Raw genomic sequence first — 26,444 nt, 5'->3', positions numbered from 1 at the left:
CAGTCTAGCGCAGCCGCAACAGCAACTCGTCCCTGACATGATAGCGTCATGGGGACGTAGAGCCGCAACACCCTAGCGCGACATTTCCACATTTCCTCCCCATCACCATTACAATTACCCACCACACCTCCACCCTCTCAACTCCCAGGAATCTCTCAAAAAAGACGCCTGCAAACCCCGCTATGAAACCAATATAACACCACTCCAAAAAAAAATGCCACCATTCAAATCCGCCCGTCCCCTCCTTCACCACCCATCACACCACCTCCCTCAACGCCGCACCTTCCTCCCAAACCCCTTCTCCGCTCTCACCCCCCCTTCTTCTTCCTCCTCCCCCCCTCAAATCCTAACCGCGACGCGAACCCTCCCCTTCCCTCCGGCCCCCGTCTACTCCATCATCGCCGACGTCCCCGCTTACTCGTTCTTCCTCCCCTACTGCGCCCACAGCTCCGTCTCAAAATGGTCCTTGCCCGATAAGCGCTACGGGCGGCGCTGGCCCTCCGAAGGGGTAATAACAACGGGTTTCGGCGCTATAACGGAGAGTTTTGCGAGTCGGATTTATTGTGTACCCGGCAGGTGGGTGGAAAGTGTGGGGGGTGAGGCGGAGACGTCGTTGGAGGCGGAGGAGATTGCGCATCATTTTGATGAAGGCGAGACACAAGGGCAGAGGAGGAGTCCGGGGGAGAATGGACTGTTGACGTATCTAAGGAGTAAATGGGAAGTTGAGGCAGTACGGGAGGCGCAGACAAGAGTGAGTCTGGTGGTGGAGTTTTCGTTTGCGAATCCAATGTATGCCGCGTTGAGCGGGGGCGTGGCGCCCAAGGTTGCGGAATACATGGTTAAAGCTTTTGAGAGGAGGGTGCAGGAGGTTTTGGAGAGGAATCCGGACATGGCCAAGGCGAGTCTGGCGGATTTGGATGGGAGTGCGATGAAGAGGAAGTAATGGGCTACATCACGGTAGCAAAAGCATAAAGACATCACCTGCATAATAGACGGTAGCAGCATTTTTGAGCGAATAAATCAATTTCAATATCAACATCCTAATACATTTAATTGAACAATGACTTATACACCAAGCCAACCCCAAACTCCTACTTGGCACCCTCAAAATACTTCTTGAATCGAGGCTCATTCTCCAAATCACACGCCAACACCGCTTCATAGCAGCTCATGAGCAACTGGGGGAACTTGACGGTCCAGTATTTCAGATATCCACTCGGCAGCGGCCCAACCTTGGCCTTGATCGAATCTTCCATATCCTCGTAGTGGTTCTTCTTGTTACGCAACGCTCGCAACAAGTCGAGCATACGATCGCCTGTGTACTTGCGTTGCTTACCCAGCGAATTGACAAAGCCTGGATCCAGCTTGGCTAGGAAGTTGCGACGATGGTCAAGGACATCCTGAGCGTATTCTTCAAGCTGCAAGAGGTGCTCCGACGGAGGGTCACGAGGTTCTCGCTCCCAATGATCAGAACAGTCACACAGGAAGTCAAGTCGCTTCTGATCGTCCCAGAAGAAGGGATGGTTCATGACCTGGAGAGCAGTTGGACGGGATTCAGGACGTGGCCGAAGCATCCATTGGATGAGGTGATGTGGCTCCACAGAGTCGGCACCAAGAAGCAGACGGTCGAGGTTGGACTTTTCCTTCTTGATGTTGTACTCGCGGATCTGCATCCAGCCTTCTTCGTCATCAAATGGGTGGCAGCCACCGGTAAGTACGTAGTAGAAGACACAGCCCAGAGAGAAGATGTCCACAGCCCGCTTCACGCCCTGTGCGACTGGATCCGTCGAGCTAGATGAGTCGCGGGAAAAGCCCTGAGAACTTCCATTGACCAGCTCCTTGGGCTGCGAAATGAGCTCAGGTGCTTTCCAGCCGACAGTACCTGCGTTGCCAGTTGTACCGACAAGAGTACTAACGTTGTCGGGCAGAGTCTTACAGAGCCCAAAGTCAGAAATCACCAGCCGCACGTCATCCTTGGAGGTGATCAGAGGCTGTGCAACGAGAATGTTTTGAGGCTTGATGTCGCGATGAATGATGCGGAGATGGTGCAGGTGGTTCAATCCGGCAGCGAGCTGGTACAGGCAGGACGAAGCCTTCTTACTAATCTTGTTGACCAGACGCTGATGTTCCTCGCTGAGCTCCTCCCCAGGCCGCCCATCCTTGTACAGATCGAAGAGACTAGCCTGGCAGAGTTCGACGGCGATGTAGAGAAAGTTTTCATCGCGTTCATCATCAAAGTAGCGGATGACGTTCGGGTGGGGGTCGCTGTTCTGTAGAAGCTTGACCTCTTGTTCTGCAAGCCCAAAGTATTGAGGCAACATGCGCTTGACGGCGACCTTGACTTCCTACAGTGATGTTAGAATGAGAAGGCGGTGAAAGACCGACGGTGATAGCATACCTTCCATTTTCCTTCAAAGACGAATGTGCCACCACTTCCATTGCCCAATAGTCGATCTTGGTCAATGGTAAGCTTGCCGATGCGTTTGATCTCAGAGATGTTTTGCACGTCACCCCCGCTCACGGTGAGTTCGTCTGGGTGCAGGCGAGGGCCGACTTCGAGCTGTTTGGCTGCGTTCACAATCCGGTTGACCTCATCTTCCTCCTTTTGCTGATTCTTACTCAGCTTACGGCCGCCCCTTCTACCCCGGTGTGTCTTCTTCTTCTTCGGTGTAGCCGGTGCAGCCGTGGGGTCTTGTGAGACGTCTTCGGTGCTGTTCGCCATTGCTTCGGCATCGCCATTGAGCTTCACCTCTGGCGAAGCAGCTTCGTCCGAGGTTGGAGAGGCTTGTTCAACAGTCGTAGTCCTGGAGAGGGGTGCAAGATCTTCCTCTTCATCACTTGGTACGGCAAAGGTGACCTTCTTCTCCTTGAGCTCCTCCGATGCAGGTAGCTCGTTTGGGTCTTTCTCAGCGGCCTCAACAACTGGCTTCTCTGGAACAGGATCATCTGCATGTGGAACAACCAAAAGCTTTTCTTGGCCCAGCTTGACCTCAGGCTCTGGGGAAGCGTGAAATGGCGGAAGAGGCTGTTTGGTGTTGTTGCCTGCATGAACTATCTGCTTGAGGTAACTCAGGCAGGACTCAACCATTGTAGGCTTGATAGAAGCCCCAACACCGCCAAATAGGCAGATTGCAAGTACAATGTATATGTAGACATTGACTGAGCGCGCGACGACTTCAGCCTGCGGTGGTGCATCAATGCTTGGTGGCTGGTGATGCTCTCTTGGGGAAGTTTCTGGTGGGTTGGAGATGACCTGATCATTCACAGAGTCGTAGAAAGTTGGTGCAGGAATACCCAGCAGCTGAGTTGGCAAGTCAGGAACCTTGTAGTCGAGCCTGTGGACACCAATGAGGCTCTTCTTGTCTGGCAAGGCGTATGCCGCATCCCAATCGTATGCAGCCTGATTCTGCTTGTAGCAGCTTGCGTCTGGAGCACCATCTGTCACGGCAGGGTAGTTGACTTCTGACAGTGCATACCACGCTCCCGAGTCGGTTGTGTTGAGGAGGACGTGATTGGCCTTGTCCTCTGAAAATACAGGCCCCGCAGGCTGGGGAAGAAGGACCAAAGGTGGGTCAGAGGATTGGTCGTTTGAAGGACGGGCAACATCAAAGACGCGTGCAACTGGAAAGGGCAGACGCTGTCTGTATAGAGGGCGCTGGTGTGATCTTGGACGCTTGTAGTCAAAGGCAATGACTTCGCCGTTGTATGTGGTATAGATATACTGCTTGTCCAACGTCTGGTCGTACTGTGACTGCAAATCTCTGTCACGACTGTTGGGATTCCACTCTGCGTATTTGAGCGTGCAAATGTGCTCGTTGGTCTTTTTGTTGTGGATGGTGATGGTGTACTGCGTCTGACCAATGTCGATGACCCCGCGGCAGTCACGTTCTCGCGCGCTAAAGTAGTTTCTCGATTCTGGGGCACAACTGTCGTCGTGGGGAAAGGTTCCGCCAGGACTGAAGCTCTGCTTGACTATACCAGAGGCTGCATCTACAAGCAGCATAAATGTCTTCTTCTCGACGTTATACACGACCGGAAGTTCCGGATCATCGCTCGAATAAGGTGCGTTTTCGGCCAATTGCTTGACCGTGACGCCCAGGTGTTGGAGATGGGGATAGGGCCCTGGGGAGAGGAGGTAAAGGGCTCCATCTTCTCGCGGCTCCACGATCCACACAAAAGGCTGGTCCTGAGGGTCGACACTGCCGCCCGATGAGTTGTAGATGGTTTCCAACATGGGCCTCCCGCTCAACTCCCAGATCTCCTCGCCATTGTATCGGTCGCGTGCGTGTATGTGGCCGTCGACGGTCGCCAAGAGAACAAAGTCCTCAACTTCCCAATCCTGCAGAGAGCGCGCACCGGGGACAAGGCCCCCCGAGGCTGCATATCTGGCGGGATCGGCTCTGACAGCACTGATGGCTGGAGCAGAAGGAACTCTGGTTGCTAGGGCGCGCACATTCTGGCTGTGAAGGGATGAGTGAGGTCTCCGACGCGGAGCATCAACTACCGCGTCCTTGTGGACGGGATTTGCGTGTTTGTGGTTGGGCTTGGGGTTGATGATGGGAGCGTGTTCTACATGGAGAGCGGGGCGAGGGGCTCCGCTGGGGATGTGATGTCCGAGGCGTGGAGGAGGCAGTGGTAGTGGTTGTTGGTGTTGTGGTTGTTGTGGTTGCTGCTGCTGAGCGGCCACAAGTCCGGCGAGGAGCAGGAGGGCGAGGGTGGTGAGCGCCGAGCCAGCACCAGGCGGCCGGCGCGGACGCGGCATTGCGGGCGTGTATGGGGATCAGTTGGAAGCCTTGGGCAGGCAGCGAGGGCGAGGGAGATGGAGCATCCGCAAGCAGTGATGGGGGCGAAGGGCTGGTTCAGAGGAGGAGCGGGAAAAGACGCCCGTGGCAGCGAATTTGGGACGATATTAAGGCCTCGCGGCGGGGGGGACTCGCCTGCTGCAGCTGAGCGTGGGCACCATAAGCTGGGGGTCCAGTCGGGGCCTCGTCAGCCCACCCGTCACTGCTGCTAGCACTTAGACTCCTTGTCCACACACTCGCCCGTTTTCCTCGTTTTGGCCGCCACCGCCCATCCATCCCCATCCATCCACATCCATCCATCCACTCCCAACGCAGGGACAGAAGGCGACGACGGGCCATCCCATTCCATCCATGTCCATTCCTTGTGCTTGTGCTTGGCTGGGGCAGCAACAGCAACGGCGGTCCTGGGCCTGCAGACAGAGATGGAGACACGGCTGCACTCTCATGCCATGGGCGGCCATTGCCCACCAGCCAGCCCACAACGACGCCAGGATGCATGGCCACCGGAGCCAAAACCAAAGCACGCATGTACCCAGACCCAGACGGCCATGGTGGCGCAGTAGGTGAACTGTATCCCTCCCGCCCCGCCCCGCACCACACCACACTACTCTACACCCAACCACCAATTCTTCTCAAGCACCCAAAGTCCGTACGCCGCCAGACCACACGCGCTCAACTTGCCCTGCCCCGCCCTGCTCTGCTGCCCGTGACAAACTGTGCGACCATTTTTAGACTTGCCGTGACCAGAGTAACCGTTCAGAAAATATCAGTGTGTCCGAAGAGAGTTTCCCGTTTCGGTGCTGAGGTGTCTTTGCGGTAATGGCGAGACACGGAGATGAAACACATGTCAGCGCCGAATCCCCATCACCCGGCCCACCGCACCCGTCACGTGACATATCCTCTGGACTGAATCATCTAGAAGGTCGACTGACTCGCGTTACCTGCGTCCGTCAACCACAATGCCACACCCCCTCACCCCATCACATCTACTCCATATTAACTCAATCAATCAATGGCACATGCATCAACTCCGACGCACCCTGCTGCACCATGCAAACAGGAACCGCCCGTATTACATGCGTCACGCCTTGTGCGGCCACCTACGTGCTTCGGTACTAGTCACTTCCCACAATCTGACACACAAGGCACGGAACAACCGTTCAGGCGCCTGAGGCTTTGGCTGCATTCATCTTGCTCTGTGATATAGTGTACACTCGATCTTGTGCCCGTGATTCCATTGCTTCATAACGTCCTGTCGCCTCCCCTTTACATACGATCGCGTCGTCGTGGTGCGCTTCGGATAATGTTGTCCACTCGCAATAGCAGCTGTCAAAGTTAGTGTACATCTCACAATCGTCTTCTACCCATTCACTACTCACCTCTGCGGCCTCCGAGGCCGACGATACTACTGCTCGCTTCAGCTTGTAACTTTCAATCACACCCAACTCCCTCATGTCCGCAATGCCACCTCCCGGTGACAGCAGATCTAGACCCGAGCTGGTCAGGCCCGAGTAGACGGCTTTCCGGAGTCGCGTGACCAGGTCGCTCGAGTCGAATCCGGCATTGTCGGCCAGGATCGTGGGCAGTTGTTGCAGCGCCTTGGAAAACGATTCGACCGCAATCGCCTTCTTGCCAGCCACATTTTGTGCCGCCTCCATTACTGCCTTTGCCATGTTCATCTCGGCGCAGCCACCGCCCAATGTTGTCCGGGGCTCCTTGACTGTTTGTGACAGTACGGCAAGAGCATCGTGTAGCGATCGCTCTGCTTCATCCAGAAGCTGCTCGGTAGCACCACGCAGCACAATAGTGCATGCCCGTCCCGCCTTGATACCCGAGAACTTGATCAACACATCCTCTCCAATTATCACCTCCTCGACAACATCGCAGTAGCCGAGCTTGACATTCTCAGGGTGGTCAAAAGTCGAGGTAATCTCTCCGCCAGTGACCAGAGCCAGTCGCTCAATGCCGTCAAAGTCTGCGTGCTCAATCGAGCAGATGCCAGCATCCGCAAACAGCTGCTCTGGCCAGTTGTAGATGAGCTGTCGGTTGACAAAGCAGTTGATGCCATGTGCCTTGATACGCTCCACCTTGGCCTTCATCTTCTCACGCTCAGCCTTCTCCAGATCGGCAAGCTTGCCTGTCGAATCCACCTTGACTCGCGCTCCAAAAATCTTGATCTTGTCTGTGTCCATGGCTGTGTTTGCAACCAGAATCTTTGCGTTCTCTATCCGCTTGGGCTGGTTCACGCCAAACTTCTTGTCCAGAATGAATCCCTCGTCCAAGTACGAGTCCTTTAGCTTTCCTCCAGCCTTCTTGATAATCTGGATGTGTGTCAGGTCCGTCGAGCCTCCAAGCTTGAGGACAGCGTCTACGGCGAGCTTGGCAAACTGTGTGCGATCCTGCGAGAGCACCTTAGAGCTCAGCGTTGTGCGGGCAATGGCCTCGAGATCTTTTCGAAATTCCTGCTCGTCATTGCTATGGTCCACTGCAATCTTCTCCAGTACCTTGAGCGCTGCACTGCTTGCTATCCTGTATCCTTCGATGATGGTCTGGGGGTGGATCTTCTGGTCGACCAACTTCTCCGCCTCCCGCAGCAATTCGGCGGCAAGGACAGTGACTGACGTGGTTCCGTCACCGACTTCGTCATCCTGGACTTTTGAAATGTTGACCAGTACTTTTGCGGCGGCGTTGTCGAGGGCAATCGCTTTAAGAATGGTAGCACCGTCGTTTGTGACCATGATCTCTCCGGTCGAACTTTCCACACATGTGAGTTGGGGCCTACAAGTGGGAGCGGGGCAATCTTCACTTACGCAGACTGCAATATCTTGTCCATGCCCTTGGGGCCCAATGTGCTCTTGACCAAGTCTCCAACAGCGATGGCGCCTACAAAGGCGGAGAGGCGCGCATTCTCGCCCTTCTCCTCCGTTACGTCGTCCGCAAAGATCTGAGTGGGGTTGGACTACATGTCTTATCAGCCACTACTGCCGTTGTTTATTGTTTAGTGAGAAAATTCAGGCGCTCATACCATCTTGCTGGAATTCCTAGGCAAGCAAAGAGGGGTATCTCAGAAGGTGTGGGGTTGTCGGCTGGGTGTGCCTGGACGCGACTTTTTTCTAGTCTTGCCCGCGTTGAAGCTGTGTTTGCGGTGTTTGCGCGGAGCTTCTCCGGCCAATGGTTCCACCGGGGTCCGTGACCTGTGAATGCCTATTACCACCTTTGCTGCACAACATCAAACCACCTGGAAATCGTGGTGATTCTGGTTGTATAGTCTTGTCTAGACCCACAATCTCTTTCTATACCTTGAATTTCTGCGATATCGCACCTGCGCAAAATGTCAAAGCGACCGGCCCTGGAGCCTCTCGAGGAAATGTACGACGCGCCGTCGCCAGCTATGAAGCGCCCAAAAGTCGAGGATGAAGAGATGGAAGACTCCGATACAAACGGCGCGACTAGCAATGGCCACCTCATGGCTCCTCGACCGCAAGACCAAGACAAGATAGACATTGTAGGCGCAGACGCCGAGGAGCATGAGGAGCTTGAAGAAGCCGGCGCATTGGACGACGAAGACGGTGACGAGCCCGCAGTCGCCGCGCCGAAACGCCAGAGTGCGCCAGAAGCTGGATACACCGATCTTTACCTCGACACGATAAACCGCAAAGTCCTCGACTTTGACTTTGAGAAGCTATGCTCCGTCACGCTGTCCAATATCAACGTATACGCCTGTCTCGTATGTGGGAAATACTACCAAGGTCGGGGGCCAAAATCACAAGCATACTTTCATGCGCTGGAAGAGGGACACCATGTATACGTCAACATGGAGACGAAGAAGGTCTATGTGCTTCCAGAGGGCTATGAAGTGACTTCCAAGTCGCTAGACGACATCAAGTTTGTCGTAGACCCGCGCATGAGCAAGGAGGAGGTAGCGAAGTTAGACAAGGAGCCTAAGGTGTCATGGGATCTGTCAAATCGCGAATACATACCAGGTTTTGTGGGCATGAACAACATCAAGGCAAACGACTACTTCAACGTAGTAATACAAGCCCTCTCCCACGTCGTCCCACTACGAAACTACTTTATGCTCGAAGACCTCTCAAACCGACCGCAACTCGCCCAGCGCTTCAGCACTCTCGTCCGCAAGATCTGGAACCCGCGCGCCTTCAAAACCCACGTCTCACCGCACGAGCTCCTCCAAGAAATCGCCCTCCGCTCCTCCAAACGCTTCACCCTAACCGACCAATCCGACCCCGTCGACTTCCTCTCCTGGTTCCTCAACAACCTCCACCTCGCCGTCGGCGGCTCCCGCACAAAACCCCACAGCAGCATCATCCAAAAAGTCTTCCAAGGCACCCTCAAAATCGAACAACAAGAAATCACCGCTCGCGCAGACGCCGGCGACCGCCTCCGCTTCGAAGACGCCGCCGTCCAAACCACTACCTCACACTTCCTCGTCCTAACCCTCGACCTCCCCGCCGCGCCCCTTTTCCAAGACGCCCTAGAGAAAAACATAATCCCCCAAGTCCCCCTCGTAAACATCCTCTCAAAATACAACGGCGTGACTCCGCAGGAAAAATCAAAAAACCGCGTCCGATACCGTCTTTTACACCCCTTGCCCCCATATCTTCTATTCAACATCAAACGCTTCTCCAAAAATAAATTCGTAGCAGAACGCAACCCAACCATTGTCACCTTCCCCGTCCACTCCCTCGACATGTCTCCTTATGTCGAACCGAATCCCGCTGAGTACCCGCCCGGCGAACCCATCTGGTACGATCTCGTGGCCAACATTACGCATGAGGCTGTCAAGAAGAAAGATGATAGTGTGGAGGGGGAACTGGAAAGCAAGATTTGGAGGGTGCAGGTTAAGGATCGGGCGAGGGAGGAGTGGTATGGGATTCAGGATTTGTTTGTGGAGAAGGAGAGGGCGGAGACGCTGTTTACGAAGGAGGCGTATTTGATGGTTTGGGAGAGGAGGAAGGGGCAGGGGGGACGGGGGAAGGGGAGGGCTTGAGAAAGGGGGAGTAAAATACTCTCGTTGTTGTTTTTTTTTGAGATTGGGATGTGTACGATAAATGTACGGAAAATATACTATATTTTCTTCGGCACCAATCGGTTCGGAAATCAGATACAAGAGGGATTTTTAATTTTGGAAAAAAAAAGAAACAATTCATTCAGATATACAAGAGTTTTATTCAACCATGATAACATCCCTCTCCTTCTCCCTTCCCCCTCCCAGCCCTAACCCGTTCATCCCATCACTCACACCCCCCACCTCATCCATCTCCCTCAACGTAAAATCCAGCAAATAACTCTCATCCACCAACTCCTCCACCCGCCTATAATGCCTCTCCGAATAAACCTTAATCGCATCAAGCACATCTTTCAAGCTGCCCTTCGCCGCAACTTTGCCCTGGGGCTTAAGCCCTGCAAGCCTTGCCGCAGGATACGATTTCACAATCGCATGTAGAATCTTTTGGGCGATAGGGGCAGTGCGGACGTTAGTGTTCCAGTCGCGGAGGCGGAGGAGCAGCTTGTAGAGTTGTTCGTCGGCGAGGGATGCGAGGACGGCGTCGACGGAGGTGAGACCGGACAAGGAATCTGGGTCTGGGTTGTCGGATTCGACGACGGATTTGAAGAGGGAGAAGAGGCGGGCAGGTTGGTCCATTTGGAGGGCGAGAACGATGGCATCGCGGTAGTTTCCTGCGTAGGCGTAGTTCTGGAGCTTTTGGTCGAGTTCGATGCGCTCCGTTTCGGCAGTTGTGGCGGCTTCGAGCGTAGTGCTGGTTGTGTCTTGCCAGAAGGTGATGACGCTGTCGCCGCCGCCCGAGACGAGGGCGCCAGTTTGAGGGTGGGTGACGAGGGCCCAGACGCGGTCGGTGTGGTTGTCGAGGGTGGACATTGTCTCGCCGGAGGTGGAGTCCCAGATCTTGACCAGTCCGTCACCGGCTGCAGAGGCGACTTGCGGACCTCGCTTGTCTCGCGCGTCGACTGGATGGTATGGGAGCCATGCGAGCTTCAGGACGCTGTTGGAATGACCTTCGAGAGTCAAAAGACAGCTGTAGTCTGCCAGACTCCAGATCTTGACCGTCTTGTCTCCACTGCCAGTTGCAATCAAGCCCTTGCCACTCGAATTCGGGGCCTGTGAGTCTTTTGGGGCAAACTTGACGCTCCAGACACCACGACGGTGACCTCGAAGGACACCAATCGCCTCTCCTTCAGCAGCCGAGTAGATCTTGACTGTACGATCCTGTGACGCAGAAGCGAACAGAGTCCCAGAAGGATCAATGTCAATTGCGTTGATGTCCTTGTCGTGTGCTTTGCGAGTATACTTTGCTCGTAGCTTTCCCTTCATCTCCTTAGTCGTGTCCCACCGCTTCACGGTCCGATCTTGAGATCCTGTTACAATATATGCTGGGGGGTGTGATAGCGGATCTGTAAATGCAGCAGACGACTCCTGGGGCACTGTATGAGGTAACGCAATCGCACCCAGCGATTCAGCGTGACCAGTCAAGACTGCTGCACAAGTGTATGATCCGTGTTCGGGATCTAGTCGCCATAGCCGGGCTGTATTGTCCTTTGCACCTGTGACGAGCCAATGTCCCGACCAATCCACATCTAGACAGATGACAATATCATCATGGCCTTTTAGTAGTCCCACATCTGCGCCAAAGTACTTTCCTTCTGTTGCGTCATCTCCATCTGACTCGTTCAATGTGATGATGCGAATGTCCTCGGAGTTGGTGTTCAATGCCAGCAATGATTTGTCACGGCCGACGTACGCAATGTCAATGACTTCGTCATGCGTCCCGGAGACACGCCGAAAGACTGGTAGGGGATCAATCGTCTCCTCGACGACAAGGGATTCGGCTGATCTGAGAGAGTGGAAGTTGAGTACCTGGTCAGCATGTACTGAGATCAGGTAAGGGAGGGTTGGGTAGTAGAGAATATTGACAATCTCATCCGTTTCTATGCCAGATTCTTGCTCTGCTGTGAGTTCTCGTCCGCTTGATGTTGACCAAAGTCGTACCCTGCCATTTTCTCCGCCAGAGTACAGAATCTTTCCGTCTGCAACAAAACCGGCGCTCTCGATTCCTTCAAGTGCAGCAATGGTGCGTTGCGCCTTCCACCTGTGCGAGTCCCATGCAATCAGAGTCTTGTCTCTGCTGCCAGAAAGGAGCAGCTTTTCCTGCGGTGAATACTGCAGCGATCGAACCACAGAAACGTGCGAATCTAATATGGCGGCGCTCTTCCTCTTGTGCAAATCCCAGATTCTGATTTTTCCATCCTCGGCACCTGAAGCGAGTCGGAACTGTATCTGACTTTCGCCCTGGGCTTGTTCGACCTCGGCGCCTTCTTGTCTTGATTTCCTCTTCCGCTTCTTGTTGTTTTCAGATGCGTCTTCCCGCTCAGCGACCTCAACCTCAAAGAAATGAAGCGCGGAAACAACCCCACCATGGCCATGGAAAGCGTGGGTGGTGTAGCCGCCGCGGATGTCCCAAACTTTGACAACACCATCTGCACCTCCGGTTGCCAGCAGCGTTCCTGTGCGGTCTATGGCCAGAGTGACTACAGGTGACGTATGCGGTCGAAGAGTGCGGACAAGTTCGAGCTCGATGGAGTCGTCCCCGTTTTCAGAAGGGCTGAGAGAGAATAGGCGCATGGACAGTGATCGCGAGCATACAATGAGATGCGAAGCAGAAGGCGTTACTAGCAAATGTTAGCGATTGTTGCTACAGCTGAAGATATTACTTACAAGTCAATGCTGTGATTGCCTCGCCGTCGCCCTCAGCTCTTGCCAGCTCTTGTCCATTTGTGAGGTCGGTGAGGAGAACATCTTCACCCAAGCTAGCAGCCAGGATGCGCCCGTCCTGGCTCAATGCCAAACTGCCTCCCGAGTAGATGGGCTGCAAGGTACGGCCAACCTCGTAGGTAGTCTTCACAGCAGTTCTTTGCGCCGCCATGTTGGTGTAGGAATTGGTGGCGTCAAGGCTCTTCTTGGAGGTTGTGGATGAGACATGTCGCGAAAGTTGAAGATGGAAAAAAGTTTATCGATAAGAGCCGTCGCAACCACGCGCTTGCGCTGACGTTTGGCGCAAGCGCGTCTGTCTCAGTCGAGTACTCAGCCTCCAACGACAATGTTGGCCATGTTTTCACCACCCAACATGTCCACCAGTCTGTGTTCCCAAGGAGCGGTAGTTTCACTCATTGCTTGCACACAATAGCAGCCATTCACATCCCCACCATGGGCCGACAAGCCTACCTGGACAAGATAGCATTTGTATATACCCCACTAGAACAGGCCGCGCGAAGCAATGTCTGATGAGCACTACAGGGGCGCTCTGCATTTGAGCCCACATCTTGCGCTTCGCAGTCTCCAGAGTATGTGCAGCTCGAATCGGCGCAGTCTGAGATTCCTGCGCAGTACCATGAGGCCACTGCGAACAACTACATGCAGCTTTACGATGAGCGCGGGAACCCCATCAACCCGCGCTCCCACCAGTACGGCAAGAAGCTCAGAGGCGCTCAGAATGACGTGCTTGCATCGGTGGGCGTAGTAGAAAGAAGACGCTCGCCCGCAGAGGGACTACCTGGTTCAAGCGAAGAGCGCCTCCAACTGCTCGAGGCTGAGGATACTATGGGCAATGCAGTCGCTTTGGCCACAACGTTTGCAGAAAACATTTGCACATGGTGGATAGGTACCATCAGAGATAGGGTGCTGGTACGGTCGATTCGTTCCGTCTGCAACAGGCCACTGCTGACAACCACAGACATTTCGATATCATCATGGCCTCACATTTAGTCAGATTGTTAGTTCCGAGTGTGCCTTGTCAGGGATCTCAATCATGTATGCAGGCTTTGCTCCCCGGGTCTTTGCCGCTCTGAATATACAAACTGCCGTATATAGCGTGTTCATGTATCAGCCGATTGAACGCTTACTCCACGCCACACGCGCAAGTGCAAAGACACGCAATGTGTTCCGCCGAACGAGGAGACTACTAAGAGCAAGGTGTGACCCACATGTCTCGAGGTCGGATGATTGCTTACACCAAATAGCCTCCGCGTTGGCCTTGAGATCCTCTGCTGCCCGTTTTACTATCACGCTGCGCTGCAACGCTTGGGCATAGTGCCTGCTCGACCACTCCTTCCCTCATGGCGCACTCTGATTCCGTTTGCATTATCATCGCCGCTACTACCAGCCTACTTGCCTCAGCATGCCACCGATTCATTCGCAGATCGTTTCACCGTTTTCTTCTTCTCGCCCGCCATCATTTTGTGTTGCGAGCATATACTTGAGCGCTGGGTTTATGCCTGTGTGTACGAAGCTGTGGAATCATCAATCATTCGCCCCGACAAGCCTGACACAGCCAGCCGGGATATCAATGGAAAAGACCGGGCGTTGACTGTGCTGGGGCTACGACGGGAGTCACCTCGGCTGATACGCAATGGCATCCACAAGGTACTTTGGATGCTGGGATGGGCTTTCCCACTTGCAGCCTCGAGCACAGAACGGAAACAAACAGTCGGTGTGAACTCGGCACAAGATACGAGCGATGCCCAGACAATACATGTTGGTGGTACGCAGGTTACGAACGCTACCCCACTAAGTCTACCTGTCGTTCAAACACAAGATCAGCGGGCAAACGAACCGTTGGAGGCGGATGTGATTACCATCCCAGTGAGCGCAGTCGATGCGCTGATGCGTTCTACAAGCCCGCCAGGTTCGACAGCAGACTCGGAAGAGGAGGAGAATGACCCGCGGATACGGATTACATCACGAGAAGGCATTGTAGAGATGGAAGTCCGCCTTCCACCAAGGACGCTGTCAAGTCATAGCGAGGTTGCAGAAACGTTTGGATCTCCACGAGAGGGCAGAAGGAGCGAGTCGGTGGGAGCAGTTGACTTGTGGGAGAAGGAGAGGTATCATCGTGTGACGCAACTGTCGTGCGAGCCAGCTCAAATGATTGGGGCCATGGTGCGGGCTCAGCTTGTCGGGCTTGCGATGCTCCCCATTCGCATGCTGACGCTGCAAACGATAGCTTTGCACTATGTGTCGGGCCAAGGACGGCAGGGAGGCCCGCACCGCATGATTAGCTCACTAGAGATAGGTAGTGACCTGAGTTTGGTAGGGATTAGCAGACAGGTGTTGCGGGTAGCGCTGTGTGGCGTGTTGGAAATGGCCGTGGATCTTGGGCTGTGGCAGATGCAGTACCTGGCCATTACCAAGCTTGGAAGGGACTTGTTTGGATGGGGTACGTTGTAGAAGGAGAGTTAGCCTGCTTCTAGAATGCCTGTATCACGGGACAAGACGAGACGATGGTGATGGCAGGGCTGGCTTAGGAAGGGATTTATTTTTATAGGCGCTGTCAAGATGGCCGGCAGCAGCCGAATGCAGTGGCCTCTGGGTGGCACTCTTGCGTGTTTCACGAGTAGCTGGATCTAAATGCCGGTGTCGATAATGTTCCGAAAAGAGCACAGAGGCGAGTGTCTCCACGATTCGAGTGGGGAGGGGGGGGGCCTCGATTTGGTCCTAGCGAAGAGCCAGTTCCCCCACTAGGGTGTCTGGGCAGTGAATGCAGTGGTGCAGGTGTAGCGATGGTGGGGGTGGCATACTTACTGCGATGGAGGATGACAGTGACAGACAGCCTCTCTTGGTCAGGCTAAAGGGCACATAGGGGGTGGTGGGGTGCAAGATGAGGCTTGGCTTGGCGGCAGCATCGAGAGACCAAGGCGTTCCTCTCACATGCGAGGCTGCGAGGGTGAAGGGGCGTGATTGGACGAGCCAGATTACGGACAGGCCGCTGGGATCACCATTGACTTTGCGACGCGGAGATTGCAGCGCATGCAAAGCAGCACATGCGACGCAGCCAGAGGCAACAACATGCAGCCGGGATCAAAAGCCGGCGTGCTATCGAGGGCATAAACGTCTTGACAAAGAGACATGTGCGGCATGAGGGCATGGTGCCGGGAGGCGATCAGCAAAACATCATCTCCGAGACGTGATGTCTGTAAAATAGCCTTGACGCAAGCCGGCACTTGCAGGACAGGACAGGACAGGACAGGGTACCAGGACCGGTAGAATGTGGTGCGTACAGTGTGTGTAGTAAGTTCAGATGCAGATTGCTGTATATGGATAGGTACATGACGAGACCAGGGCGGGCTGCATGAAGCCGGGCCCGGGATGATACGCGAGCGTGTGTGTGTGAGGGTGCTTACTTGACATAGCCTGGCGGGTGGCAGGGCTTGATGACGGATGGGGATAGACGGTTGGTTGGCGTGAGGCCTAACGTCTTTAGTCGACAGAGCCAACATGGATGAGGAGCTGGCTTCAACATGGAGATGTGAAGCCTTGCCCCTTTTTGCAGGGAGCGGCCTGATGGGGAGGGAATTGGTAACGGCCGTCATGGTGGCTACTGCTTGCTGCTTGCTGCTGTGGCTGTCACTGTCCGAGTACCTCAGGCGCATACATAGCCATCAAAGTCGCCTGCCAGCACCCAATGCCACCGTCGTCTTGTTGTACATACTCGCACACGCCCACACGCCCACACAACCCGCACAGCGAGAGATATATACCGTACCCACGCCTATAGTCTGTAATCAGATAGTACGTACGCTACACGGGGCCGCCCTCGCTTGCTCACCCACTCGTTCCTGTACTTAGCGGGCGGAGGTTTTGTCGGTCGGTGGCTCCTCGGGCCCCTGCACACACACACACACATATCCATCCACCCATACACGCCCACACACTCGCTCTTGTTCACTTCCGCCTGCCAGGGGACGGCCACGCTTGGGCTTCTCGGCGACCAGCCGACCACTCACCAACGTTCCTTGTTCCCCACCACGCAGGACCCGTTGTGCAGGCCTGCGAAAGAGAGAGCGAGACCTCGCAGAGACCCTGAGTCTGCTCTCGCCATCCCTCCCTGCTGCTGCTACACTATTGCTGCCGTCACTGCCACCGTCGCCGCCCCTCGCCCTCGTCCATCCACGCCGTCCTCACGCGCCGCCGCTTGTTCGCCGCGTGTGTGTATGTGTGTGTGCCCAGCAGCAGCAACAGCAGCAGCATCTCCATCTCCATCCCTCCCTACCTTTTCTTGGTCAGACCTCCGCCAGTCGGTAGTCCCCCACGACGCCTACGGCCACGACACGACCCGCATCCGCTACTGACCCTCACGCCCCGCGCTCCCCTGCCCACTTTGTCGCTCTTTTTTAACTATCCTCTCTGCCCCCCTCCTGTGCAACTTCTGCGCTGGTGCCCAGTCACGGCTGTCCGACTGACATGTGTGCTGTGGCGTAGCAGGTCTACCTGGAAAAACAAAGGCGACCACGCCAGCAGTGCAGCGCCAACTCCCGCCGCCCAAGCTGCATTAGCACTCCTCCATACGCGGCGCGCCCCATCACCATGTCGGGCAACTCGCTCCCTCGCCCTTCGCGACCCTCGATTGCGCCGCCAACAGGTCCCTTGCCTTCGCTGCCCGTTGCAAAGTCAAGAAACTCAAATGTTGGTCCCACCACCGCCCGATCTTCGCTGCTGCCCGGCGCCACAAACAACCGCACAGTCTCCTCGTCCGCGTTGCCACACCGGTCCTTGTCGAATTCAAAACTTCAGGCTGCTAACGGCTTGACGCACGACGATGGTGGTTCTGCTGCGTCACTACCGGCTGGTAAATCACTACGCAAGACAGTTAGCATCGGCTCCTTTCCACAACCCCCCAGACACAGCGGAAGGTCAAACCCCTCGAGCCCGCTCTCAACGAGTAGCACGCCAGGAGGAGACGTGGGCGTAGGCTCAAAAACGGTACCAAAATCATCGCTGCCCCCGCGCGATAGCAGTCTCAAGAAGCCTCGCGCCTCAAACATTGGCGGCCGCGGTTTGCTGCCGAAATCTCCCCTCTCCCCTAGTCTACTCAACGGAAGCGCAGACTCGGTAGCCGTAGAGACTGGACATCTTAGTCTTCCATCTCCACCCCACAGCCGCAACTCGTCTCCACAGGGATCATATGCAACAAGCGCGACTACCGCCGAAGATGGCGAAGACGGTCCAAACAAAGATGGCAGGCCTCCCAAGGATGGAAAAGGCAATGTTATTGTTAGCGTACGCGTGCGCCCGGACGTTGGAGCAAAAGATGGAAAACATGACATGGACTGGGAAGTCAACAACAAGCGCGCATTGATAGCCTATCGAGGCAAGGAGGGTGGAGATTACTACTATGGTATAGTTGCACAACCTGCGTTTGAGATGACCGACCCTAGCTAATTCGACATGGTGCAGATAATGTATTTGACCCACAAGATAACAACGCACGCGTCTACGATGCAGCAGCCAAGCGACTTGTACGCCGAGTCATGGAAGGCTATCACGGTACCGTCTTCGCATACGGCATGACTGGAACTGGAAAGACATTTTCGATGCAAGGAACAGCAACCAACCCCGGTGTCATACCATTGGCCATTACCGACATCTTCTCTTACATTCGAGAGACACCGCAGCGCGAGTTTCTCCTGCGAGTCAGTTACATTGAAATCTACAACGAAAAAATCATCGACCTGCTGGCAGGACCTGTTGTTGGCATGCATGGTCAGACTGGGCCTGTTGAGGAAATTAAATTGCGCGAGGACAGCAAGCGCGGTGTTTATGCGACGCCGCTCAAAGAAGAAATCGTGCAGAGTCCCACACAGTTGCTTCGAGTCATTGCCCGCGGAGACAATTCTCGAAAAGTGGCAGGCACGCAGTTCAACGCACGCAGTTCGCGAAGTCACGCAGTGGTGCAAATCGTTGTCGAAAGCAGAGAACGTGCGCCCGGCCCCGCAGTCGCATCCGGTGACAAGCGCTCTGCCATTGTTCCTGGCGGTGTGCGTGTCTCGACACTGAGTCTTATCGATTTAGCTGGATCTGAAAAGGCAGCTGATAGCAAAGAGAGGAGGACTGAAGGTTCTCATATCAACAAGAGTCTACTCACCTTGGGTACAGTCATTGGTCGCCTAGCCTCAGACAAGGAAAAGTCGGAAAAGGACAAGGGCAAAGGAGATAAGCATTTACCCTACCGAGACAGCAAACTTACCCGCCTCTTGCAACCAGCGCTTTCCGGAAACTCCTTGGTCAGCATTCTATGCACAATTCAGATCGGAGCTAGCGGGAGCCCCGCAGCGGCGATCAGTCATACGGGTGAAACCTTGAATACGCTCAAGTTTGCATCTCGAGCCAAGAACAACATTGTCAGCCATGCCAAGAAGGCAGACGAGTCCATGGGTGCTGGCGGAGACGCGGGGAGCCGGGCTCTTCTTGACCGCTACCGTCTAGAGATTGAGGACCTGAAGAAGCAGTTGGCCGAGGGCAAGTCCAAGGAAGTCAAAGAAAAAGAAGTAGAAGATGATGACATCAAGAGGGACAAGGAAGAAGAAAGGGTCCGTGAGCTCGAGGACAAGCGACGACACGAAGAGCAGATGCTGGAAATGCAGCTGGCCAGAACCGCACTGAAGGAGCGAATCGAGCATCTCAACCGGTTGATTCTGAGTTCGAAATCACTCGGTGTCAACAATGGCCGGTCGTATACATCCATGAGCCTGCAGCGCCAGTCTGTTGTGAGTAATAATACACACACAGATATGCGACCAATGTCGATTCGTTCGTCTGCAAGTCATCACACTCTTGGAGCCTTCCGCAGAAAAAGCACCCCGCAACCACACCCCGACGGCTCTGAAGAGGACGATTCTGTTGGTGACAATGGAGACGGTTATGCGACTCAAAGCGTGCAGATACAAGCACTGCAAGCCGATCTCTCGGACAAGAACCGTTACATTGCTACCCTTGAAAAGCGTCTGCTGCACGCTCGGAGAGCTAGCCATTCTCGAGTTTCTCTGTCACTATCACACAGGCTCACTGGTAGTGAGGAAGGTAGCATGATCGCGGCTCTTGCTGAGAGAGACAATGAGATTGTGAACCTTCGCGCACAACTTGAAGACAAGGAGCGGATGATTTCAGCCCTCACATCGGCGCGCAAGAAGAATGACAATGCACACGACATGGGAAGCGAATCACCAGGCAGCCGTCGAACCTCGGGCTACCAACGCAGCGCCAGTGATGGCAGCGCCGCCAGCATGGCTCACAAGGGTCCGACATCACCTGCACCTAGTGTGAAAGCGCCCTTTCCGCCCCCTCCAACTTCCAACGGCACAACCAAGAACATCGAAGAGATGACGCGCATGCTCGACGAGATGATCACTGGACGCGTTGAGAAGACTGCCAGGCGGAGCAGTCTCATGCCAGTCACCGAAGGCTGATGGGCTTTGTCTAGATGACAAAAGCAAACCGCGAGAGCGTCATGTCGGGTACCTGACACGGACCAGCACCGCATCGTTACATTTAAAGACAAAAAGAGGTACTGTAATGGGGATGAGAAGAGTCAGCACCAACGGCGCCAGACCGAGTACCTCAAAAGTTTTATTTTCTATTATATCTTTCACATGCAGCAATCTCTCTTCAATTACGAGGGATTCCATAGCGATTGGCGTTGAATGGGTTACGGAGTACAACACCGGTACAGGAATGGATTCCCGACCTGGGAACCCGGGAACCGCGTCTGCGATGGGTACGCACAGGCATTAGACGATTGGGGGGGAGGGGTCTTTTGTTGCATTACCCAATTCGATGCAGCCCCGGGAGGATTGTACACTACCTTTTTTGTTTCGTTTTTCTTTACATTCTTCCCCCACCTTCCTGCGTCAAGGGACCTTCGATCTGATACCCCCTTTTTTCATCTTACATAGTTGGTCAACATTTTTGTTTCGCTCACGATGCACATATAGCAGCCACATCAAGTAGCTTCATGATCTGTCCTGTCCAGATCACATGACTAGTCTCACGTCCATTTCCTCTGGGTAGCGGGCGCTTGCATTTGTGTTAATAAATTAGGTAGAAGACATTTTTTGTATTAGTAGTATTTAGAAAAGACTGCATACGTATTCCCACTGTCATCTAGTAGATAAGACTAAGTATGGTAGTAGACACGGTTACCCAATTGATAGTAAGCCTTACCGGGGCCTCTCGGGACGATCCAGTTGATGCCCGTCTGACTGCATGCCCGGCTGTGCATAATGTTTCTGGAATAGAAAAAGTGTCTTTAATAATAGCAGTTTGCAAACACGCAGCAGGACTGGTGTGTGCCTGTTTATTTCAAACTTAGGGCAGAGACGGATAGTAGGCCAGCCCCCATTTAAATATGTATGGTCTGTACACGCCACCAACCACACATGGGCAAGCCGTGGTAGAACGTCGTCAGGTGGTCGGTCCTAGACACTACTGCTTAGCGCCGGAGATGGAGCAACGCCTCCCAGCACCAGCGCCTCGACGACGTTACACTAAAAGACGCAGCTGAAACACCTTCTTACCCCCTCGCCCCCGCACATGCAGCGAAATGAAAGAACCTCCCTCCCGCCTTCCGCATTCATTCTTGTCCCACCTTTTGCTCAAATAAGCAAGTCCCCTTCTCCTTCCCAATCTTAACCTTCGACCCTATCGAGCCCCTCCTCTGCCGTCTTTTGTGAATCGTTTTTGCTCCTCCTGGCCCTCGGACCGCACAGTGGCCTTTTTCACCCTTCTTCTCCCGCGGCATTGTTAGACGAGGGTTCCTTAGATCTCGCTTTTTTGGGTGGATACTCTTCATCGGTCCAATCCCAAGTACGAGTACCCTCTCGTTTTGGGTGTGAAACCACTCTTGCACCAGGAAAGGTTGCCCACTCTTACGCCTTGATCTCTATGGCTTCTTGAAGGACCGGGCCTTATTTCCACTTTCTCTTCTTGTGCATCTTTTCTTCCTTTTTTCTCTTCCACTTCATCCTACATTCTTGTTCACAGGGGACTGCGTCCTATCTTTTCTTGCTCATTTTTTTTTTTACTTTTTTCCGACTTTGCTTGTTTGAACGGCGGTGCCCTTCGTCCCCTCCTTCACTTACAAAACTTTTGATTTTTACGACCCGTTCGCAACGGTCATCCTGCTTATACGAGCAGCACATTGTACTTGCTGCATAGCTTCCTGCATCATCCGAGTGGTACGACACGCACGGCCAGCAAATCGCCCGATTTGGCCGGATTTTCGCAATTCCACCCTAGTTACGAATCGAATTGCCTGAGGTGCTGACGACATCATATCTCTGCTTCTCATTATGCTGAATCAAGTCACTCAAAAAATCACAAAGATGCATGCGAGACGGAACCCCGGTCTGTCGTTGCAGTCGACACCGCAATATTCGCAATTGGAACCCCCACCTCACTCGGCCACATCTAGCGCTTTTCTCTCTCCGACACTCCCCTCCCGGCGCGGACTACTTGCGAGATCTCCCCCCGCCAGCCCGAGTCTTCCGAGCCTGCTACCCAAACATGGAAAGATCCCGCACCCGAACCATGGCAAGTTCGTAAAGAGGATACTTTTGGGGTGCTGTGGCGTGGCTTTTCTTCTGTGGATTGTACTGAGGCACATCTACACAAACTCGCATTATGCAACACCTTATGACGACGAGGTTGAGGATGAGTGGGAAATGGTTGGAGGTAGCCGGTTGCCGCACGAGCCATCTGCTGTTGCGCTCATAGATGCAAAGGGCAAAATGAGGTGGACCGTATCGATTCCGTCAACTTATGATTTCCCGCTGCAGCCGGCACAGTACCGCGAGATATGTCACCAGGCGATGGAAGTGTCCAAGGAAGTCAGTCAGGGGTCTAAGAAATCGGCGAGTCATGCTAGGAGGATGGTGCCTTATAACCAAAAAGATCAATACTACATTGATATCAAAGAGGCGGAGGAACAGGCACTGTTGCCACCTGCCAAGTCAAAGGGAAGGCCCAAGAACTTTGTCGAGGATCAGGCTATGAAGGATGGAGCTTCGACAGAGGGGCTCAAGGTCTGTGACAGGAGCTTGACCTACGTCATGGAGACTGGAGATGCTGGGTTTGGAAATACGCTGATGCGGTTGTGGATGTCGTATGGTCTGGCGAAGACTGAGAACCGTGCTTTCTTCATCGACGACTCTCGCTGGTATGCTCGGTGCACTCCCAAAAACATTTCTTGGACTAACAGTGACTAGGCCCTACGGAAAGTACTCGACATACTTCCAACCCCCACCCTCTGCAGGCTGCCTTCCTCCCCCGCCATCACATGTCGTCCCTTGTCCCCACTCCGCGAACCATCTTGTGGTCAGTGATGCAACCGTGAAGAGCACCTTTGGCCATGCCTTCACCGAGCAATACGAAGACGCAAGAAAAGTGGGCGTACTCCGCCAATCCAAGATCTTCGCCCTCGCCCGCACCGGCTACGAAGCCCTCTTCAAGCTCCGCCAGGACGACGAGGCCTACGTGCTCCAGAAATCTAAAGACATGTACGGCGCCGTCAAACTCGAAGGCGGCCTCAGCATCGGCATGCACGTCCGCCACGGCGACAAACACCCCATGGAATACCAATATGCAAAAGATTACATTCCCCTCGCCCGCTACATCGAAACCGCACGTGACCTTTACATTGAAATCGTCGAAGGCGAATCCAAACGCTCCAAAAAGCGCTCCTCTTCCCCCTTGACCCCCCGCCACACCAGCTCCAAAATGATCCTCGCCTCCGACGACCCCCTCGTCTACGACTCCCCCGAACTCGGTCCAAACAGCATCCGCGCCCAAGACCGCATCGTCCTCGCTACTAAACAGCAACTCGAAGCCGCACAGAAAGAGCCAAAGAAGAACGCTTGGATCGACGAGGTTACAGGCTGGGAGGGTGGCTTCTACCGCGATGTCTTCTTTTCCCTCGGTCAACCCGTGGGAAATGCGAAAGATATGAAGGAAGTCACAAAGAACCCCGCGTCCGATATCCCGGAGTCGGCGATGAAACTGCGGGAGTTGGTGGGACGCGCGTACCTGCTTGATCTGGCGGTGCTGGGCAAAGCCGATACGGTGATTTGCACGGTGAGCAGTGTGAGTTGCCGACTTTTGGGGGTGATGATGGGGTGGAGGGATGCGATTGAAGGGAATAAGTGGAGGAACATTGATGGGTCGTTTGAGTGGAGGGGAATTATATGGTGATATATGTTTTTTTCATCTCCCTCTATTCTCTTCTTTCCTATACCTTTTTTTTCCCTGTCTGGCTTTTTCGTTTTTGAGACGGGAACATGCTGGATGCGGATGCGTGCGAAATACATACCATGTCCATTCTTTCTCTCTCTCTCTCTCTCCCTCTCTCTCTCCCTCTCTCTCCCTCTCTCCCTCTCTCTCTCTTGTGCTACAATCATGCACTCGTTGAGTTTTTTAGTTTTTTTTTTACTTGCTTGCTTGCTTACATACACCTCTAAACCGCATCTCTCTAGAATCCAAAATAGCTGTTTTTTACGGAGCGAAATGAACTATATACAGTGACATTCTTCTTCCTCTTCTTTCGAGCACGGACTTAGCATACGTGATATCATACGCTGATATCAGCATGATATATCTCCCTCCCTCCCTCCCTCCATCTCCGGTCCCAATATCACACGATACTATTATAATACCCCAGGGTAATTGCGGGGGGTACGCCGTATTCATGCGTTGGAAAGTTAAAAAGTTCAAAAAGTCTAAAACAAACAAAGCTAACGGATGTTACGGGACCTTGACAAGTTCACAAAATAGCGTGCTAGTTTTGTTTTACATAGAACATGCAACACGAGTGCTTACGAAACCAAAAAAAAACAGAATGCATTATATTATACTACCTACTATGCTATACCTACTTATCCCATGTCCATGAATCAGACTTGGTAAAATTACATAAGGCACATTCATCGCAATACGTTTGCGCTCTCCCCCATCGTCCCCTGGCCCCAGCCCGTCGTATAATCTCACGTGTCGTATTATCTCACGTGTCGTATAATCTCACGCAACCAGCCTACCCCTCAAACATCTTAGTCGTACTAACGTTAACGCGACTCCACACCCTACCCTCACTCAATGCTTGCACAAACTTTGCAGGCCAATAAACATGGTACAAGATGAAAAATGGTACAGGATCTTCAAACGTGTAGGTTCCGTCTTTCCACGAAGCAATGTGCTTGACGAACGTCAATAAATCAGTGAGAGCGTGTTGTGGGGATTTAGCACCCCAAAGAGTGTCGAGAAGAGGCAGGATACCGAGGGCGACGAGGTCGTGGCCGAGCCAATAGTAAGATTTTGTGGGCGTGCGCGGGAAGACTGGGGGTAGTGCATCTGGCTTGGAAGATGAAGAAGAAGAAGAAGAAGAAGAAGGGGAGTTGAAGATGGAGAGATAGGCATCTGCCAATTCGGGTGTTTGTTCGAAGAGCACGACCGCGGTGTGAGCACGGGGGTTGGATTCGATGGGGTAGAATTTTGCGTCGGCGCCTCTGTCGTCGTTTTCGACGAGGAAGTCGAAACTCAAGTGGCCGGTGAAGTTTGGGCCGCCTTCTGCGCAGACACGCTCAGTGAAGGCGAGCATTTTTTGGCTTAGGGGGGAGGAGGGGGGGAGCGCTTTGTAGTGCATCAGGAGCTCGAGACTGGGACAGCTGGTGAAGGCTTTTACTTTTCCGCGGACGACGAGGGCATGAGTGCAGTATTCGTTTCCTTTGATGTATTGCTGGAGCTGGAAGGGGTTGTCTTTGCTGATGTTGAGCGAGTGGATGTAGTCGGCTGTTGCGGTTGTCGTCTGGAAAGGGAGCAAAGTCATCATGTTGTTCCTGGCCTTGTCGTCCACTCCAATTGGTTTCATGATGAATTTTTGGCGGCTGTCTTTTTTTCCTTTTGTAGGGGTTCTGTGCAGTTCTCTCATGAGCACATCAAGCGCCTCGTTTGCGTCTGTGCAGCGATGGGATTCCGGAACCGGGAGACCGAGTGACTCAATGTAGTCAATACACTTGTCCTTTTCGTGAAACTTTTCAACGACATCTTCACGGAATTGGATGGCTTCAAACGGACGTCCGCGCTCTCGTGCTTGTATCTCTGCTAGACGGACAACCTGTCCGTCTTCGACTGCTGCAATAACACTGGAACAGGAGATCCACAAGTCGACCTTTTCATTCTGGATAATGGAGAGGAGGGAGTCGATGTATGGCTCTGCATCGTCACCAATGGGTGTCTGCAGACGAAAGTACTTTGATATTGCGGTTGAGAATCGGCCTGGAGAGAAAGTGGATATGTCGGCACCAATGATGCGATGCGGTGTATGCTGGGCCAAATTTCGAGCAATAGTCAAGCCTTTTGTCATGGACACGCCCGTGACGAGAATCGTCTTGCGCCTCCGTGTTGCTGCAACATGTCTCCTGTCCTCTCTGGTGAATGTTGCCGTGCGCTGTCCGTGGAGCTTCGTCACAGCAAGCCCCAGCAGGACCAAAGCGGCCGAGAGAGGAGCAAGCACCGCGCTCAGCGCCAGCAGCAGCACATTCTTGCCCACATGGCGGTAGTAAAACGGCACGGCAGCATCAGGCTCGATGCCTTTGGCCATGTTTCTGGGGTTAGGATGCTGGATGTTGGAGCTCGTGACCTCGGCACTTGTCCTAGCAGTGTTTCACCGTTCAGACAAGTCCCAACACACCCTCACGGGCTTACTTTGATCCCAGGCGCACCGACCAGTGGGATTCGTCCACACGTAGACTGCAAGCTGCAAGTAATGAATACTAGCGGCTCAGACGGCT

At 53.8% G+C, this 26,444-nt stretch overlaps 11 protein-coding genes across 11 annotated transcripts; 6 read left to right on the top strand and 5 right to left on the bottom strand.

The window, feature by feature from the left end:
• Positions 1–32: 32 nt before the first annotated feature.
• COCSADRAFT_228947 (uncharacterized protein) lies at positions 33–1,017 on the top strand. Its single transcript, XM_007704285.1, has one exon. The coding sequence runs from the start codon at positions 215–217 to the stop codon at positions 941–943; it is 729 nt and encodes a 242-aa protein (XP_007702475.1). The 5' UTR covers positions 33–214; the 3' UTR covers positions 944–1,017.
• Positions 1,018–1,091: 74 nt separating this feature from the next.
• COCSADRAFT_173563 (uncharacterized protein) lies at positions 1,092–4,762 on the bottom strand (the record flags this gene model as incomplete). The annotated part of the gene is made up of 2 exons (XM_007704284.1): positions 1,092–2,345; positions 2,399–4,762. 2 exons carry the CDS (start codon positions 4,760–4,762, stop codon positions 1,092–1,094), a joined length of 3,618 nt encoding a protein of 1,205 aa, XP_007702474.1.
• A 1,028-nt stretch (positions 4,763–5,790) lies between these two features.
• Positions 5,791–7,881, bottom strand: COCSADRAFT_147690 (uncharacterized protein). Its single transcript, XM_007704283.1, has 4 exons — positions 7,828–7,881; positions 7,613–7,761; positions 6,182–7,556; positions 5,791–6,128 (listed from the first exon to the last, which is right to left on the bottom strand). The coding sequence occupies exons 1-4, from the start codon at positions 7,828–7,830 to the stop codon at positions 6,069–6,071; spliced, it is 1,587 nt and encodes a 528-aa protein (XP_007702473.1). The 5' UTR covers positions 7,831–7,881; the 3' UTR covers positions 5,791–6,068.
• Positions 7,882–8,133: 252 nt separating this feature from the next.
• Positions 8,134–9,810, top strand: COCSADRAFT_147685 (uncharacterized protein; the record flags this gene model as incomplete). Its single annotated transcript, XM_007704282.1, has 2 exons — positions 8,134–8,307; positions 8,338–9,810. The coding sequence occupies 2 exons, from the start codon at positions 8,134–8,136 to the stop codon at positions 9,808–9,810; spliced, it is 1,647 nt and encodes a 548-aa protein (XP_007702472.1).
• A 161-nt stretch (positions 9,811–9,971) lies between these two features.
• COCSADRAFT_147684 (uncharacterized protein) lies at positions 9,972–12,787 on the bottom strand. The gene is made up of 2 exons (XM_007704281.1): positions 12,553–12,787; positions 9,972–12,506 (listed from the first exon to the last, which is right to left on the bottom strand). The coding sequence occupies exons 1-2, from the start codon at positions 12,758–12,760 to the stop codon at positions 9,988–9,990; spliced, it is 2,727 nt and encodes a 908-aa protein (XP_007702471.1). The 5' UTR covers positions 12,761–12,787; the 3' UTR covers positions 9,972–9,987.
• A 147-nt stretch (positions 12,788–12,934) lies between these two features.
• COCSADRAFT_38961 (uncharacterized protein) lies at positions 12,935–15,424 on the top strand. The gene is made up of 4 exons (XM_007703968.1): positions 12,935–13,077; positions 13,132–13,518; positions 13,568–13,806; positions 13,854–15,424. Exons 1-4 carry the CDS (start codon positions 13,042–13,044, stop codon positions 15,058–15,060), a joined length of 1,869 nt encoding a protein of 622 aa, XP_007702158.1. The 5' UTR covers positions 12,935–13,041; the 3' UTR covers positions 15,061–15,424.
• A 160-nt stretch (positions 15,425–15,584) lies between these two features.
• On the bottom strand, positions 15,585–16,202 carry COCSADRAFT_192205 (uncharacterized protein; the record flags this gene model as incomplete). Its single annotated transcript, XM_007704280.1, has 1 exon — positions 15,585–16,202. The coding sequence occupies one exon, from the start codon at positions 16,200–16,202 to the stop codon at positions 15,585–15,587; it is 618 nt and encodes a 205-aa protein (XP_007702470.1).
• A 994-nt stretch (positions 16,203–17,196) lies between these two features.
• Positions 17,197–20,075, top strand: COCSADRAFT_95245 (uncharacterized protein; the record flags this gene model as incomplete). Its single annotated transcript, XM_007704279.1, has 2 exons — positions 17,197–18,007; positions 18,067–20,075. 2 exons carry the CDS (start codon positions 17,197–17,199, stop codon positions 20,073–20,075), a joined length of 2,820 nt encoding a protein of 939 aa, XP_007702469.1.
• Positions 20,076–20,192: 117 nt separating this feature from the next.
• COCSADRAFT_228914 (uncharacterized protein) lies at positions 20,193–20,665 on the top strand. Its single transcript, XM_007704278.1, has one exon. The coding sequence runs from the start codon at positions 20,310–20,312 to the stop codon at positions 20,559–20,561; it is 252 nt and encodes an 83-aa protein (XP_007702468.1). The 5' UTR covers positions 20,193–20,309; the 3' UTR covers positions 20,562–20,665.
• Positions 20,666–21,956: 1,291 nt separating this feature from the next.
• On the top strand, positions 21,957–23,853 carry COCSADRAFT_95532 (uncharacterized protein; the record flags this gene model as incomplete). The annotated part of the gene is made up of 2 exons (XM_007704277.1): positions 21,957–22,822; positions 22,872–23,853. 2 exons carry the CDS (start codon positions 21,957–21,959, stop codon positions 23,851–23,853), a joined length of 1,848 nt encoding a protein of 615 aa, XP_007702467.1.
• Positions 23,854–24,574: 721 nt separating this feature from the next.
• Positions 24,575–26,384, bottom strand: COCSADRAFT_38957 (uncharacterized protein). The gene has a single exon (XM_007703967.1). The coding sequence runs from the start codon at positions 26,252–26,254 to the stop codon at positions 24,689–24,691; it is 1,566 nt and encodes a 521-aa protein (XP_007702157.1). The 5' UTR covers positions 26,255–26,384; the 3' UTR covers positions 24,575–24,688.
• Between the last annotated feature and the right edge of the window lie 60 nt (positions 26,385–26,444).

The sequence above is a fragment of the Bipolaris sorokiniana genome (genome assembly GCF_000338995.1).
Source record: "Bipolaris sorokiniana ND90Pr unplaced genomic scaffold COCSAscaffold_11, whole genome shotgun sequence".
Taxonomy (NCBI): domain Eukaryota; kingdom Fungi; phylum Ascomycota; class Dothideomycetes; order Pleosporales; family Pleosporaceae; genus Bipolaris; species Bipolaris sorokiniana.
This window is presented reverse-complemented; position numbering and strand designations above follow the sequence as displayed.

Excerpts from the sequence above, each read along its gene's own strand:
- COCSADRAFT_147684 (XM_007704281.1), bottom strand. The coding sequence starts at position 12,760 with ATGGCGGCGCAAAGAACTGCTGTGAAGACTACCTACGAGGTTGGCCGT. Across the intron at positions 12,507-12,552 it reads GGCAATCACAGCATTGACTT|TAACGCCTTCTGCTTCGCAT; the intron begins GTAAGTAATATC and ends AACATTTGCTAG.
- COCSADRAFT_38957 (XM_007703967.1), bottom strand. The coding sequence starts at position 26,254 with ATGGCCAAAGGCATCGAGCCTGATGCTGCCGTGCCGTTTTACTACCGC.
- COCSADRAFT_228947 (XM_007704285.1), top strand. The coding sequence starts at position 215 with ATGCCACCATTCAAATCCGCCCGTCCCCTCCTTCACCACCCATCACAC.
- COCSADRAFT_147690 (XM_007704283.1), bottom strand. Across the intron at positions 7,557-7,612 it reads GACAAGATATTGCAGTCTGC|TTCGACCGGAGAGATCATGG; the intron begins GTAAGTGAAGAT and ends ATGTGTGGAAAG. Across the intron at positions 6,129-6,181 it reads CGGCCTCGGAGGCCGCAGAG|CTGCTATTGCGAGTGGACAA; the intron begins GTGAGTAGTGAA and ends TAACTTTGACAG.
- COCSADRAFT_228914 (XM_007704278.1), top strand. The coding sequence starts at position 20,310 with ATGGGTTACGGAGTACAACACCGGTACAGGAATGGATTCCCGACCTGG.
- COCSADRAFT_38961 (XM_007703968.1), top strand. The coding sequence starts at position 13,042 with ATGGGCCGACAAGCCTACCTGGACAAGATAGCATTT. Across the intron at positions 13,078-13,131 it reads ACCTGGACAAGATAGCATTT|GGGCGCTCTGCATTTGAGCC; the intron begins GTATATACCCCA and ends TGAGCACTACAG. Across the intron at positions 13,519-13,567 it reads CCATCAGAGATAGGGTGCTG|ACATTTCGATATCATCATGG; the intron begins GTACGGTCGATT and ends TGACAACCACAG.